The sequence below is a fragment of the Gekko japonicus genome, unplaced genomic scaffold (assembly GCF_001447785.1).
Source record: "Gekko japonicus isolate JY-2015 unplaced genomic scaffold, Gekko_japonicus_V1.1 scaffold127, whole genome shotgun sequence".
NCBI classification, from domain to species: Eukaryota; Metazoa; Chordata; class Lepidosauria; order Squamata; family Gekkonidae; genus Gekko; species Gekko japonicus.
This window is the reverse complement of record NW_015170891.1, coordinates 1266307-1283070: the sequence shown is the minus strand read 5'-3', so window position 1 is coordinate 1283070 and position 16764 is coordinate 1266307. Positions and strand designations below refer to the sequence as shown.

The window sequence follows — 16764 nt, the reverse complement described above, 5'->3', positions numbered from 1 at the left end:
CATTGCTATCAGATGGCCATCTAGCCTCTGTTTGAAAACCTCCAAAGGAGGAGCGCCCACCACCTCCCGAGGAAGCCTGTTCCACTGAGGAACCACTCTGTCGGGAAATTCATCCTAATGTTTAGCCAAAAACTCTTCTGATTTAATTTCAACTCGTTGGTTCTGGTCCAACCTTCGGGGGCAACAGAAAACAACTCCTCACCATCCTCTTTATGACAGCCCTTCAAGTACTTGAAGATGGTTATCATATCACCTCTCAGTCGTCTCCTCTCCAGGCTAAACATACCCAGCTCCTTCAACCTTTCCTTGTATGTTGATACCAAATTAATTCCATGTTAGTGGCTTTCAGATGGTGGATAGGGTTAAGTCAGCGGAAGGATGAGAGATTTTAATTGTTTTAGACTGACTGGTTTTTATTCTGTTTATTCAGTGTTTATGATGACTTTATTCAAATATCAACAGCTTAAAAGAAAAATTCCACACAAAGAAATCATCAAAGAAATACAAGGAAAAATACTTATATGCCTGAGCTTTAAATATAAATACTTAGGTAAGGCTATATATTTTAATGGACCACTCCCTCCATCCCTTCAACATGGAGTGGTAGCTGGTGCCACATGAACACCAACCTGCAGAGGGTCCTCTCTGGTTTAGCCACACCACTGAAAGATTATTGGGTAAACCGCTGAAGGTGCAATATGCAAGATTTTGAGTAATGCAGAATTCTTCCAAAAGATGAAAAAAATCCACACTTGCTAACCGGCAAACATACTTTCTACCACAAAGCAAAAGATTTTCGAGGCTGTAAAGCATAGGCTGGTCAAAGACAATCAGGGCCATTCAAATTTCTTACTAAACTTCAAAGCCATTTCTATTATTGTTTTTTCAACAATTTCCCCACAAGATATTAACATTTGAAGGAGCTTCTCTGGTGTTTTCATAAGAGTGAAACAAAACTTGATGACGGTGGCTATGTTGTAAATACATGAGCATCCTCACTAGGAGAAAGGTGTAATTGCAAAAATGTGTAGAATTACAAAATAGATAACTGCAAAGGTGAGATCAAATTAGCCAGCATCTCATCTGAAGCATCACCCTCTGTATGCTCTAAAGAATGTTAGCAACATACTTCATTTTGAATGAGTCCAAAAGGGCAGTAATATTTGCATCCTTTTGAAGACAGGTATAGTTAAATTATTTAACAGATTAGCATGCATTTAGCTCTGTATGTATAGAGGGCTGTACACAAGCAGAAACCAACCACATCTTCCAGGCATACATCTTAAGTGCAGTAAAATACATGCATGTGTGACTGTGATCAGTGGTATCTACCTGTTTTGCATGCTATTTCGTACATCTATGTTTTCCATGTTCAAATAATTTCATGTCTGAGGAAGAACTATGACAAGTGGGTAGCCTTCCTAAATATGTTGCTTCTTGTTCCATGATATTAATGGAAGTACATACATTTCATAGAAAGGTTAACAGTCTGGGTGTGTAACTTCACATGCCTTAACAGTGCTCTGAATACCCAAGCCTGAAGAGGAGTTCTCTGTAACATTAAAGCTGACTTCCAGCATTTTAAACGTTAGATGGCCTTGCATGCTATTAAATCAGTGGAAGGGATATTTCACACATCCATTCTCTCTTTTTCCCTGTATATCTAATGGAAGATGGAAAGAGAAGAAGAGTGGGTGGGGAAGACATAAGAGAACAGGAGACAAAAGGAAGGGGGATGGGGAAAAGGCTGCCTGTATTCAAATTTGCATACCACCTCCCATCTCTTTTTGGGCTTCCACTTTTGTGAAGAATCATCACCCCAAGGGAGACAACTGATGGCAGTAGGAACACACATGGGGGCTGTGCACCATCTAGAAGGGTCAACCCCTTCCTAGTTCCCAGTCTACTGGCATCATGACATGATGCCAACAAACCCATCCTCTTTCACAGAGACCTGACAAAATGCCCCCAAGCCCTCTTCAGGGAAGAGTGATCAGTCACAACCAAGGTAGCCCTCCCCAGAAAGTCTGTATCAGCCCTACTACATCCCTGGGAGCCGCTATCCTTGAACTGCCACCCCCACTCACATCAAGGACTGGGGAGGGGGGAAAGGAGATGTGTTCATCTTCTTCTTAGGAAAAAGGGAAGACGTTGAGCCTTGGTGCCTCCAGCTGTCCTGCAAATGAGCATAACCTTCGTGTGTGTGTGCGCGCGGCGGGGGGGCACACTGAGGGGTGGGACTCCAGGAGGCCCGAAGGATGGAGACTGGACGGGATCACTCCCATTCTCCGTCTTACACGGCAGAAACCTGGGACGGGGGGGGAGCCTCCCCCACCGCGGAAGTCTGGGTGGGAGGGGGCGGGGTCTGGGCGGACACCGCCCCTCAGCTACTGCTGGTGCTGCTGCCGCCGCCCACCTCCCGTACCTGCGGTTGGGCCCGGCCTCTCCTCACACCCCCTGAGGGGCGCACCCCGGAGCGGCCCAGCGTCGGCGGCGACGGCGGCGGCGTCTCCTCATCGCGGTGACAGCCGGGAGCCCCGCCCATCTCTCGCGGCCCCGCCTACTTCTCGCGAGACTGGTCCCGGCGAAGTCACACCCACCGGGTTTCTTGGTCGCGACGAGGCGTTCCTAGATGTGAAACGGAACGAAAAAGCAGCGTCTGATCCCAGCTGGAGGACACACCATGGAGACTAAGAACTAGAAGGGGCAGGGAGTTAATCATAGAGTCTCTCTCTCTCTCTGGTTTGACAAAGTTTTAGCCCACTGGCACCCTTAACACCTTGAATTTAAAAACTTAGTTGGTCTTAAAGGTGCCACTGGACTCAAACTTTGTTCTGCTGCTTGTTCAGACCAACACGACTGCCCACCTAAATCTCTCTGGGTCTGACACCCACCGTGTCCCAAGCAGACAAGATGCTCAGTCGTTTATTGGCCTTTGTTAATGTATTCATATTTAACTAAAAAAAATCCTTGCCCTAATTTTTTATTTAACTCTGTATTCCATTCTGCAAGCTGAGGGTTAGAATTTGCAGTCTTCAGTTGTAACCTTCCTATACATTTAATTTTCTCCCAAGTATCCTGCCTTTCATTTTGGTGGTTACAACGGTAAGGTCAAGTTTACAGCTGCAACTGACCCGTTGGGTTCCCCCCGACCCCCCAGCATCTACCCGTCTTTATCATCTTGCCCCTCCCTTACTACCAGCAATTATTCCTTATATTTAGCGTTTTAATATAGCATCCATTTTTATGATGTATAACTGCAAAAAAAGTTTAACTCAGTTTAACGTCTACATATTCCAGTAAAGCACCATCAGTTTTTGACACACATACCACACCCTTTTCTTGCGATCCCCCAATCCCTGAGCTTTTGGGGTGGCAACACTTTCCTGGGTAACCCCAAGAGTAGTACAGGCTTGTTTGCATACTAAAGGCAGATACTCTGCTTCTGGAAGCACTGCTACTTCTTCCATTGCACCAGCAGGTTACTTTTAATCTTGCAGTTTTCAAGCATTTTTAGCTAGGGTAGCAGAGGTGGGTGAGGGATTCCTGGTGCTTTGTTACTGAGGCAGCTAGAAAACTAATCTGGGTCTCTGGGAATCTGAAGTATTTATAAACCAGTTATGCCAGCTGAGTAGACAGTGGACATCACCTATGCTGAGATTTGAGGTAATGTCCAGAAGACATGTATGTGTGAAAGTCTTTTGGTATCAGCCATGCATATCAGCCGGTGTGGGCAATCTTTATTTTCAGTACGACCAAGTGGAAGAAACATATATGCAAACCAATAACAATACATAAGCATTGTCTTTGCTGTAATTATAAAACAGCATTTTGAGATGAATTAGCTAATGGACCCCTCATGAAACTGTAATACAGCTCTCTGCATAAACACACACAAACGCTTTTACAAAGAACTGGAGATGAAGGAGGGTTTACATTTCAGGTTGTAGAATACCATGCAGGTACACAGTCTTCTGTGGCTTGAGGCTCCAATGATTAAAACACCAAAAGATTTACATCCAAATTTACAAAAGCCAAGACCAACAGATCATAAGATAGAACAAGCCTATTAAGTTGCTACAGAAAATGTTTATATTTATATATATATGCATTTGCTAGTGAAGACTGTAGTATGGAACAAAGCAGAAGGCAAAGAAATGAAGCAAGGATAGTTGTTTTCTACTGCAACAAGAGAATTGGTGAGAGTGGATGGATGTGAGGGCAATCTGGCTGCGACATCTGTCACCCCATTGATTGCCAGTGTTGATTCCGCTGATCTGGCTGGCGAGGGTGTCCCCTACCTTCCTCACCGCTCCATGTACATCCCTCCCAAAGCTATGCAGTCGGTTGAAGAGGATGACCATCCCAGATAGGAGTGTACCATTCTTCAGTGAAAGTGCAGAACTGGGACAACTTTGAGGAAAGGCTGAGGGATTTAGGATTGTTTAGTCTAGAGAAGAGGAGGTTGAGGGGGGACATGATTGCTCTCTTTAAGTATTTGAAGAGCTGTCACTTAGAAGAGAACAGGGGGTTGTTCTTGTTGGTAGCAGAGGATAGGACTCAAAATAATGGGTTTCAATTAGGAAAAACTTTTTTTACGGTAAGAGTTGTGCAACAGTGGAACCAGCTGTCTAGGGAGGTGGTGAGCTCCCCCTCAATGGCAATCTTTAAGCAGTGTCTGGACAAACACTTGTCAGGGATACTGCAGGCTGATCCTGCACTGAGCAGGGGGTTGGACTAGATGGCCTATTTGGCCCCTTCCAACTCTCTGATTCTATGATATTATGCCCAACTGAGTGAAGTAGAAAGTACCGAGTAGTGATGTGTGTTTTCTTTAACTCTCTTATTTCTTTTCCTGGAACACACACAAGGTAAGCTAAGGTGACAAATATTATCTGTTAGATGAAGACAGCTGTGAAAGTTTGCTGGCAAAAGTCTGAGAGGAGCAGGGGCCCCTTCACCAGAGGGTTCAACAGCACTCCACAAATAAGGAAAGCAAGTTAGAACCCAATCAGCTTACAGAATGTAGTTACACTTATATGAATACACTGTAAAACTTCAAACAGCTAGTAACTTCAACTGAGTTGAACATGCAAATAACTTAACAGTCAGAAACAAAGTTGTAGGTCTTTTTCTACTTTTCTGGAATGCTCCCAGTATTCCTCCAGTAAACTGGAAATTTTAGACATAAGATAAACATGAAGTTATTCTTGTTTTTAGAGAGAAAGAGAGGGAGCATTAAGGTCCTGCTTCATATAATTTTTTTAAAAGATCCCAATCCATTTCCCTGCCATCCTGCAGTTTGCTTTCCACTACAGAAACTCATAACTGATTCATCAATATTCTTTGGGGCAGCAGAAAGTGGGAGCTTAGAAGAATGGCCCAATTATTTTTTCTGAGCAGGTAGATTTGCCTATACAGAAGCCCCAGTTGTGCAAAGTCATCCCTCTTAAGGACTGAAGACTAAGTAGCCTTGCAAATGAATAGCAAGAATTTGTGGAACACCGAACCCAAAGCTAAAGTAGGAGTCCACAAAATAATTACTACCCCTACTTGCCCACATATATAGCATTCTCTCTCTCTCTCAATAAAAATGTGTAGTCTAAAAGGGAACAAGACACATTTTGTTCATCTTCCCAGCTTGAAGGAGATCCATAATGCAGTTGACCAAGCTCATGCCTATTTGCAAGCCTGAAATGAACACCTGTAGAAATACTGGAATGCAGCTTCCTAGCCAACTTGTTGAATTGAGGCCTCAGTGGGAAGCTGACCTCACTATTTTTCAGGGAGCCTGGCCTTACCTACACGTGGATTAATCATAGTCTATTCTGACTTCAGTAATAGAGTCAAAGGCTGCTTTGTCCACATTGCCCCTTCCGTGCACAGATGTCAGGTGCTTCTTGAGGGCAGATTTGTGCTTGAAGTCCATATCACAGCAGTGGCACTTGTAAGGCCTGTCTCCACTATGAATGTTCAAGTGGTCCTGGAGAGTGCTTTTGGCAGTAAATGTCTTCAGGCACACCATGCACTGGAATGGGCGGATCCCCATGTGCCCTCGGATGTGCCGGTTCAGATTCTTCTTTTGTGTGAAGGTTTTACCACACTGCAAACACAAGAACAGTTTGTGCATTTTCAAATGGCGGAGATAGTTATCAAGGTGGAGGAACCCCCGGGGGCATTTTGGACACTGGTGGCGCCATGAATAGCCAGAGTCCTCTGGATTTTGGAACCCGCCCACAGCACTCACAGCACCTTCTGGGTTCACACCCCTGAAGCCTGGAAACTGACCCCCGGCCACTTCTGAAATTCTGCTCTCAACAGTGGAGTTGATTAAAGAGTGCTGAGTTTCAGGAAAATATAAGTTTGTTTTAGAGGAGGTAGATGGTTGTGAATACTGTTCATTTTCCACACCAGGTGCATTGATAGAATCCATTTGGAAAATGCAGATCTCGTCATCCTTGTACTCTATCTCAACAGTTGATATCTCAGGGCTTTTTACATCCTTCCTTTCTGGTACTAAATTTTGCAAGGGTTGCTGCTGAACATCTCCTTTTTCCTGCTTTATATTATCTTCTAAATTCACAGAACTGTCTTCTGAAATCTCAATGATTTCACAATCTTTATCTAGATTGGCATCTTTGCCTCCCAGGTCCATGTCAGAAGAGTGACATTTTTCAGGGCTCCTACTATTGCCCTCCACAGAGACATCAATTTCCAGGTACCGCGATAGTGCCTCGGTGCATTTCTCCACAATATGCACCATCTGCAAGTAACTTGCAGCTGTGAGATATTTCAGAAGTTCCTTCTTTTTCACCTCTAGAGCACCAGTGTAGCATGACAGCAGCAACTTTCTGCCCACCTCGGCACTCTGCAAGATGGTAATGCGTACTTGCTGGGACTGGCTGAGCAGAAACTGGTCCCTCATGAAGGTGGAGCAAGCAGCAAAAATCACCTTGTGCCCCTGAAACTCGGTGTCATTGATGTAGATCGACACATCACAAAAGAGGTTTTGTTGCCGCAAGAGGTTCATCTTCTGCAGCACAGCATCCCCTTGTTGCTCAAACTGGAAATGGAGCACATCTGAATCGGCAGCCATGGCCACTATCCTGCAGAGAAGATATGCACAGGATTGAAGTTCAACAAGTCAAGAACGTCAGTGAAAGGGTGAACGACATTTCACACATTCTCAAGTCCTCATGTCCCTCATGGGGCTGGTAGACAGATGTGGTTTGGAAATTCTGTGTTCAGAACTTCATTCCTAGGTATGTACAGGCCTGATTTGCATTGAGACTAAAGCACATGGCAGAGAGGGGGTGCACAATATGTGTATGTGGGTGGGGGGAGGCTTATGCCTCTTACCCCTATTTACCATGGCACTGATAGAAATCAGATCCATGCATGCCTGTGTCATGAGTACTACCGAGGATGAGCTCCCGGCCCCAGCAGAAGTCCTGAGTGCTGCTGAGGATGAGCTCCCAATTCTGGCAGAATCTACACCTGGCCCCAATGAAGCCACAGAGGCTGCTCCGGTAACAGCTGAGGCGGAACAACGCACGTCAAACAGCCCCCCTGATTCGCCCCCACCGGTGGCCCGTTTGCGAGATCAGCGCCGACGGGATTTGGCATCCCAACAGCGAGAGGCGCACCTGCACAGCAGGCGGTCTCTCAGCCCTGAGTTCTAAGAGGAGCCAGGACACACGTGCTGGCTGGTAATTGACAACAGCCCAGAGGGATATTTAGCTCCTCACTCTCGGTTAATCCCTTGTGCTAGCAACTAGTCAGCTTGACGACACTCTGCACCCACCTTGCCCGTGTTCCTGATTCCTGTTTCCCGCTTTGAACTCTTGGCTCCTCGACCCCGGCTCTGACGACAACGCTCTTGGTTCATGCCCTGGACTCTGGTGTTTTGGCTTCTGACCCCTGGACTCTGGCTTGATGACTAAGCTTGCGGTTTGTGCTTTGGACTTGGTGTTTTGGTTTCTTGACCTCTCGGCTTTCGACCTCGGACTGGACCCGGACTACCCCTCTCTCGCCCTGCCTGCACTCTAGCCCGTGACAGCCTAGAGCATGGAACTTTAGGCACATATTTGATTAACAGGATCTATGGTGGCCACATGGCCTTAATAACGTGTGAATAGTGACTTTAAAAACTGGGAGACGTTCTTTCCATTAAAATTAGTATTGTTGGGGCTCTAGTTTCTAACATCCTGGATTTAGGTGTGCTTCATGCTGATGCCATAAAGGTACAATGTGCCATCAGGCCAGAGTCTTTCTTAATGTTAGCTAAATTACTAACAGCCAGCCATTGGAAAACTGAGGCTATAAGAATTAGGGGACTGTCACAAAAAAGCAGATCTTGTTAATGGAAAAGTTTTCCTACCAGATTCAAGTGGGCAAAAGTCTAGCTAATGAGTCTGCTGGCTTCACAATGGTTTGGTTGCCTTTGGTAGAATACAGTGAGGCTCCCAACACAATTTATCCTAGACTGAGTAAATACACTTCAATTGCCATTTATCAAGGAGTTATAATCAATTAAAATATACAAAAGGAAAAAAGGTACCTTCATCGATGAAACCGTCTTAAGCAGTACTGTGTTAATACTATAATAAATTTAGTAATAACTGGAAGGGATTTTCAATGGGCGAAGTGGCCTAAACCAATACAGGTCAAAGGAGAAAAATACACATCAAAAAAGAAAAGATCGTATCAAATTACATTGTTTGTAAATCTGATTGCTAATAACATTAGTAATGTATAATGAAAAATAATCTGTATTAAAGAAAAGGCTTTTCCTCTAATCACCTTTTAACTATCCTCTAATCTGAAGGATAACTAAAATGTTACCTCAAGAAACTGAATCATGCACTAACACTGGGTGAATCCATAGTAAACATAGTGTGGCCAGCTTTACTAGTAAAGATGAACTGTGATTTGTGTTTCAGCTGCTGAATGGATTATTGAGTAGAGGGTATGACAGGGATACCCTCCCCAGTATGGCATCCAATAGTTGCCTACCCCCTCCACAAGGTGACAATGCAAAACAAGCCTCTGTAGCAAAATGGACCCCACAGGCCCCCATTTTTACTAGGGGCAATGTGAGATTTATTTAGCCGGACCAGTTCTCAAGCTGCTAGACCTCAATAAGGATTTAACTACTCCAGTTTATTCCACCTATTCCCTTGGCTAAATAATATTTAACTCGCTGTCATCATCATCAGGGAACTGGAAGCATTGCAGTCTGACAGTTTGCAGTTAGACTATCTGTTCCAAATGCAAAATATCTTCTATTCAACGTCCCAACTGGATACAGAGACAGCTTAGAAATCTCACATTTGAGATATTATCAGAGCTGTCTGTCTACAGTTTGAATGTTTGAATGAGACAAGATTAGAGTTTGTTGTTTCAAAAACCAACTCTAATTTCAGAAAAAGAAAAATGTATCATTAAGTGCATAAACAGTAACTGGTTACAACAGTTGAACAACAAAATACTACAACATCTCAGCCTAAGAAAAACCAAATAAATTTAAATACAAACCTCTTTCTGCAGGTCTAAAATATATTCCTATTATGTTTAAGAGATACACAGAAATTTTTAATGGTTCAAGGTTTTCTGTTCAGGCCCTGTTCATTTTGATTTTACCTTCTTCCTCCATCTGTCTGGTCACCTCTCTTCAGACCACAGGCCTGTGTTTGTCTCCTCAGAGTCCCCAAGGTGTCTGCCCCCTTCATCTGACACCCTTCTTCTTAAGACAGCTTCTTCCCACAAGCCCACAAACCCCTCCAAGTTGAAATTCACCAGGCAGAGAAGGGCAAAGAAGTTACATTTTGGTAACTTCAAAGACTCAATAGCACAGCTTATATGCTCTCCAGCCATAGCCGCCCTGAGTCTCTGGGCCTGCCCTAATTACTGTAAGAATAACCGTTGTAGCTGTGAATTTATAACACTGAAAAACAACAAAAATACCCACCTTTTGACCAGACTACTTGTAAAGTCAGTTTGACCTGAACCCCTGAGCATTCACAGAGGGAAAATCTAGCATTCATTTTGCAAAGCATTTTCACACAGAGAAGTGTCATTTCAGCACAGTCTCTCCATTTCAGCGCTGCACAAGGAGAGGGGATCTGTGCAGGTGAAGCTGGTTGTGCAGGGGAAAGGGGAAAGAAGGTGCGCTTGGTCAAATTTCCTCTTTCTATCCAGCCATTAAAAGTAGTGAAAACCCCCTTTGCATTTTGCCACCCTCTTCCAAGATGCTGCCAATCCATCCTTTTCTCCTGGGGATAGAGAATCCAATTTAGTCAATACCCCCATCCGTTCCAAGGATTAGAAAGTGCAATCTTATCCAGTTTCCCTGCTCTGTACTCCTCAGTTCCCTGCCCCACATTACTCACCTGTTGCTGCAGATGGTGGGACCCAGCCGTACTTCTCACCAGTCACAGGAACAGCTGTTTAACCCCTGCAATAAACTTCCGGAGCTTCTCCAAGCAACTCCTCTCCTCTTAACCCGGAAAACCATGATCACGCACCCAAAATGCCTGCAGCGCCTTCCTTATTGGCTGCTTTTGCAACCAATGGGGAGACAGGGGATGATATCAAGACTGCACACGCTCTTAATTCACCCTCCCTCAAACGTACATGAAAGGTATATGACGGCTAGTGTCAGATCTTCAAGTCTTGCGAAAGCAGATGGAAAGAACTGATTCTTTCCTGCGGCAGCCAGAACAGTAAAATCAGAACTCTGCACTGCGTTGCAAAGTCTTGCAGGCTGCAGTTCCTCAGTATACTCTGGAAAATAAGGCTGATGGAAAGAAACGGGACTCGCTTCGGAATGAACACGAGTGTTGCCAGCTCCAGGTTGGGCAAAACCTGGAGATTTAGGGGGGATGGAGCCTGGGGAGGGCGAAGTTTGGGGATCAGTTGTAACAGCGGGAGATCCCCAGGCACCACTTGGAGGTTGGCAACCCTAAACCTAAAGCTCTCAGTGCGACGCCCGCGCGGGGGGAGGGGCAAAACGTTCCCTTCCCTCCCTGAGCCCCGGGGTGGTGGCTTTGGACTCTTAGGGGCAAATTCCACCTCTCGCGTGTGATGTCCGCGAGAGGTCATTCTGGCTCCCCCAGCTCTCAGGAGGGGCTCTTTAAAAAGTTATGGCCGCCATCACTGTTCTCGGCGGCAGCTGCGACACGCGGGGGGAGGGGAGGGGCAAAACGTTCCCTTGCCTCCCTGAGCCCCGGGGTGGTGGCCTTGGACTCGTAGGGGCAAATTCCACCTCTCGCGTGTGATGTCCGCGAGAGGCCATTCTGGCTCTCCCAGCTCTCTGGAGGGGCTCTTTAAAAAGTTTCTGTTTCCTGCGGCAGCGGCGATTCCAACGCGCCGGGGGGGGGGGTCCCTTGCCTCCCTTGGTGGCCTTGGACTCGTAGTGGTGGTGACCTTGGACTCGTAGGGGCAAATTCCACCTCTCGTAGGGTGGCCTCTCGTAGGGACATCACACGCGGGAGGCCATTCTGGCTCCCCCAGCTATCGGGAGGGGCTCTTTAAAAAGTTATGGCCGCCATCGCTGTTCTCCGTGGCAGCTGCGACGCCCGCGTGGGAGGGGAGGGGCGCAACGTTCCCTTGCCTCCCTGAGCCCTGGGGTGGTGGCCTTGGACTCGTAGGGGCAAATTCCACCTCTCGCTGTGTGATGTCTGCGAGAAGTCATTCTGGCTCCCCCAGCTCTCAGGAGGGGCTCTTTAAAAAGTTATGGCCGCATCGCTGTTCTCGCCAGCAGCTGCAACGCTTGCGCAGGGAGGGGGCGGAGCGAAACGTTCCCTTGCCTCTCTGAGCCCCGGGGTGGTGGCCTTGGACTTGTAGGGGCAAATTCCACCTCTTGCGTGTGGCCTCTTGTAGGGACATCACAAGCGAGAGGCCATTCTGGCTCCCCCAGCTCTCGGGAGGGGCTCTTTAAAAGGTTATGGCCGCCATCGCTGTAACTTTTTCCCCACCATAGAGAACAATGGAGGGGATGGGGGCAACCTGTTTGGGGCCCGTAGAATTGGACCCCCTGGTTTAATGTTCCTGAAACATGGCGGGTATCTTGGGGAGAGGCTCCAGCAGCTACCCTGTGATTTTGGAGCCTCTCCCTCAAACCCCCTCTCCTCCAGCCCCCAGAATATACCCTATGTTTTCGCCATTGACTTCAGTGGCCCATAGGATATAATGGGGCCGAACTGCGGGGAAGCTGATTAAGATCAGAGAATCTGATTCGGCCCACAGCAGGGGATCCTGAGGAAGCCAAGGGAAGGGAAGGTGGTTTAAACTGCCTCTTCTTCCCTCCAGCAGCTGGCTTGCTTGGGCTCCCTGAGCAAACCAAGGGAAGGGAAGGTGGCAGAGCAGCTGGAGACATTGAGCCTCAGCTCCACAAGTAATGAGCACTCGAGCCCCGACCCCAGCAGCCCTCAGGCTGGAGCACCTGGAGCAGTTTTGGGAGGCGGATTAGCAAAAAGCAAAACCAAAAGCGCAGGAACTCGAGAGAACTCCAGGAATGTAGCCGTTTCCTCTTCCACAGCCCAAAATGCAACCCACGTACCCTGAGCTTGCTTTTTCTCGTTTGTGAGTCTGGCCTCCACACTCCTTTAACGAGGCAGCCCTGAAGCTTGGGGCGGCGGGAGTTTCTCTGCATGCAGCTTGTGCAGCTGGCTGAGTGCCTCTTCTGCTTGCCCACCTCTCGCCTCTGCACCTCATCTTCTGCCAGGCATGGAGGAGCCCAGATCGCCCAGGCTTCTTGCCTCTTGCTGCCTTGGCCCTCTGGTGCACGGGTGAGTCCCCAAAGTTTGACTCTTCCTCTACAAGTCTCTGGCGCTGGAGGTATTCACCGCCTTCCCTCCTGCCTGCTATGGCTGAAAAATTGTGAGAGATTTCTTGTTGGTTCACTTAGGAGTCTTGATCCTGGTTGTGTGGTGGGCTAGTTGTGGCAAATGGTAGGGAAGCTCAGTATTCAGTTGTAGGGGCTTTATTGCAATGTGGTATGGCGTGATATTATGTTCTTATTCCAGTGTAGGGTGTGTGTGGGGCAATGGAAGCTGAGTGATAGGGTCTCTCCAAGTGATTGCCAGAAGTGAGATGCGTCCTGGTCTTCTGTCTTACAGATAATCTTACAAATAGTCCTTTGCATTTATATCATGCTTTCAACTTTAAAAGGATCATAATGCTGATTGTGTGAACTTAGGCAAATCACGAGAGGTAGAGCAGGAAGGGTTGCATCAGTGCTTAGTTCTTGTGGCCCTTTTTTACACGCCCAGGGAAATGCTGATCGCCACTTTGGGGGCAGGAAGCAATTTTTCTCCAGGCCAGTTTGGCCCCCAGTGATCCTGGAGGTTTCTTTAATCATATTCTGAGCGTGGAACAGGGGTCACTGGGGTGTGGGTGGGGGTACTGGTGAATTTCCTGCCTTGTGCAGGGTGTTTTACTAGATGACCCTGGAGGTCCCTTCCCACTCTATGAGTCTATGATTCTATAATTCACCCAGGCTGGCTGTGGGCACGCCAGGACCTCTGTCAGGCAGAAGCGCCTGAGATCCTCCCCCTCCCCTTTTCCTTCACCCGACTTGGAGGCCAAGGGAAGGGAGAGGGGGGAAAGAATGGATCCCAGGTGCTTCTGCCTGTCAGAGGGGCTGGTGCACACTTCCGGTGATGTCAGGGGGTGTGGCATATGCTAATAAGTTATGCTAATGAGCTCCTGCAGCTCTTTTTCTACGAAATGACCCCTGTTCTTATCATTTCAGCCTCTTCCCAGTTCTAGGAAGTGGGACACAATTTTCCTTGGGGTGAAAGCACTCCATTTGTGGTCTGCTGCAAAAGTTTGAATACTGACATAGGGGTTCAAACTGGATCAGCATCCAAGTTCCCCTTGATCTCACAGGTAAATCTGGAGGAAAAACTGCCAAAACACCAGGAGCCAACTTAGTTCCAAGGTGTGTCCAATCCATCCTCTCACTGCAATATTTCTCTCAGCATGAATTCCCTTAACGTTTCGTCACATCTGAGAAGCCTAGCTCATGCAAATAGCTAATGGTTGTCACTGGAGAGCATGTATGACTGAATGCTGTTCCCTACTCCCCCCCCCCCCAAAAAACACAAATCTTGTACTTAGACACTAGTATGTCAAAGATATACCAGGTTCGAACCCCTCTTGCTGACATGTTAAATGTGGAGGGAATGAGCCCCCTCCCTGCAGTCAGATGTGGTACAGTCCAGAAACACATTTGCCTTATTATCTGCAAGGCTATAAAGGCACTATGATTATTTACAGCAGCCAGTACTTGCCCTGTCACTGCACCAACACAGAATTCTGGGAAGCTGTGAAGCCCCCAGAGCCAAGGGCTGTTTCTCCATCTGAGAGTTCCATCAGACTATCCAATAACACACTGACAAGCAGGGGGAGAGTTTAGGCTGTAGTTTATTGTTGTTTTCCCAGAGTCCTCAGTTCAAATATCTGATTACTGTCTGGAGATCTGCCTATCCCTTTATCTTCTCGAACTGTTTACATCAAGACTGTGTTTGTACTCCCAAGCCTAGATTCCTGCCTAGGATTCCTTGACTGGGGCCCCTAGTCACTGAACATCACCAGAGTGTTAGGTCTGAAGGTGACCAGGCCTTCAGAGAGTAACCTGCTGCTCTCCTGGCCAGAAATACCACCTCCCTGGTCTCTCCAGAATTCCTGGACTTTTTAAAGCAGCCTTTCCTCCTCTCCCTCCTACCCCACTCACTCCCTGGCTCTCTTGGCCTACACCTGAGGCTTTTAGTACCCACGAGGTCTCTACTTCCAAGGCAGTCTTTACTCCTGAGGAGTCTAACCCTTTCAGTTTTTGTCTGACCTCCCCTTTTGTGTCATCAGCATCCCATCCTACCTTTCTCTCCTCCTCTTAGTTAATGTGTAACCTCTTTCAGGGCTGTTCCCTGGCTCCCCCACTTCATATCTCACTCAGGCCATCCATCTGGCTACAACCACTACAGTATATTTCTTGTTGGTCCTTGAGCGGAGGAAGGGCTCTATTTAGAGGTCCACATTTCACAAGTAGCTGACACTGGAGACCATCCCAATATCCCTTGCCAGGGATAGCTCATGTGCTTGGTAGTTCACCTCTGCCTCGCCATATAAAACCCCCCATGAATTTCTATTTTTATTCTCTACATCTTAAGATCCATCTGGATCTAGTCCAACTGTATCTCAGGTCCAACACTGGCCTGCCAGCCAAATACTATCAGGAAACAAAAGCCAAAAAGAAGTCCTCCAAACAGCTAATTTAAATAAAAATAATAAAAATAATTACATTAAAACAGAAAAGCAATAATATTATATTAACTAAAATATTTGAATTCATATATGTAACTAATATCACAGTGATAGATGTGTGCATAATATAACCATCCAATATAATTACAAAATAAATAGAATCAACACCATAGAATCAATGAATGAGAAATGAATGAGAAGCATAAATATTAACATGTATACATAGCAAATAATATCAACTTTAATACATCCATCACTGTGATAGTTGTTGTTTACAATTTTTATGAATACAAATATTTTTCAGTTATGTAATTATTCACATCATTATTGTTTTCCTTTCTATTTAGAGGTCCTTATTTTGTTTCTTTTTTACTTCCCAGAAACTGCCAAGCACACAATCAGGGCAACAGCCCTCCCTGGTTGTTTGTCCCCCAACACAGAGTATTCAAAGGTTTCTTGCCTTCCAACATGGAAGTTTAATTTAACTATTCTATTAATTTGTCTGATCCTTCATTAAAGGTACTTCTGTGAACTGCTGGTTAATTTTCCCTCCTTTTGTCCTCCCATATTGTGTTTGATTTTGTGTTGGGCCGGTGCTACCCTTCACATGCGCTCTTGTAAAACAATGAGGTGTAGCTAATTTGGATTTGTTACTGCATAACATTTCCATTCACATAATCACATCAAAATACAGCAGACAGACGTGATAGACATCCTATAGCAGAGGTGAGGCTGTCTCCTCCAAGTGTTCCATGTGGTCTTCTTGAATCTTTTTTTTAAAAAAATCTTAATTTTAAAAGCAAAGCACAAGGATAAACTAAAAATTCAAATATTAAAAGCTCAGAAGCAAGAATGAAGCCCTCTTGAATCTTCTGTTACATCCCATTCAGGACAGATTATCAAGACAAACTGAAGGCCTGTGTAGTTTAGCAGACTGAATGATAGACTGGAAAAACCGAGCCTGAATTGAAGCAAAGCCATAAACTCTCAAGGCTGCCTCATCCATTACATTTTCAGCCTCAGCCCTTTCTCTGAAAAACAGGATTGTAAATTACCTCTCTCAATGAACTGCCTTATGAACCTTACCAAAAATAACAAATAGGAAGACCGAATGGAAATTTTTACATGCACGGCTAGGTAACAATAAATACAACGCATCCAGTCTCCTGGATGTATTGAAGATACGAAGTTGCCGTATCCCAAGTCAGACAAATGGCTGTATCTAGTCCAATATCATTTCCTCTGGCAGCAGCTTTCCAAGGTTTCAGGCAAGGAAGGGTTTCCCCCAATAGCTGAAAGCCTTTAACTGGAAAGTGTACCTGGGACCTTCTGCATGCTTGCTCTGCCACTGAGCTGTGACTCTTCACCTAAATATATGATGCTTTACCCCAGCTGAGTCCATTGGTTCATCATGGTACAGTCCAGCCTGGCTGGCAGTGATTCTCCAAGGGGTCAGGCGGGGTGACTCCTGCTGCACAAGATCCTTTTAACTGACAA

At 46.1% G+C, this 16764-nt stretch overlaps 1 protein-coding gene across 1 annotated transcript; it reads right to left on the bottom strand.

Moving 5' to 3' along the window:
- Positions 1–5439: 5439 nt before the first annotated feature.
- ZBTB6 (zinc finger and BTB domain containing 6) lies at positions 5440–10450 on the bottom strand. The gene is made up of 2 exons (XM_015418423.1): positions 10392–10450; positions 5440–7106 (listed from the first exon to the last, which is right to left on the bottom strand). The coding sequence occupies exon 2, from the start codon at positions 7094–7096 to the stop codon at positions 5813–5815; it is 1284 nt and encodes a 427-aa protein (XP_015273909.1). The 5' UTR covers positions 7097–7106; positions 10392–10450; the 3' UTR covers positions 5440–5812.
- Positions 10451–16764: the final 6314 nt, after the last annotated feature.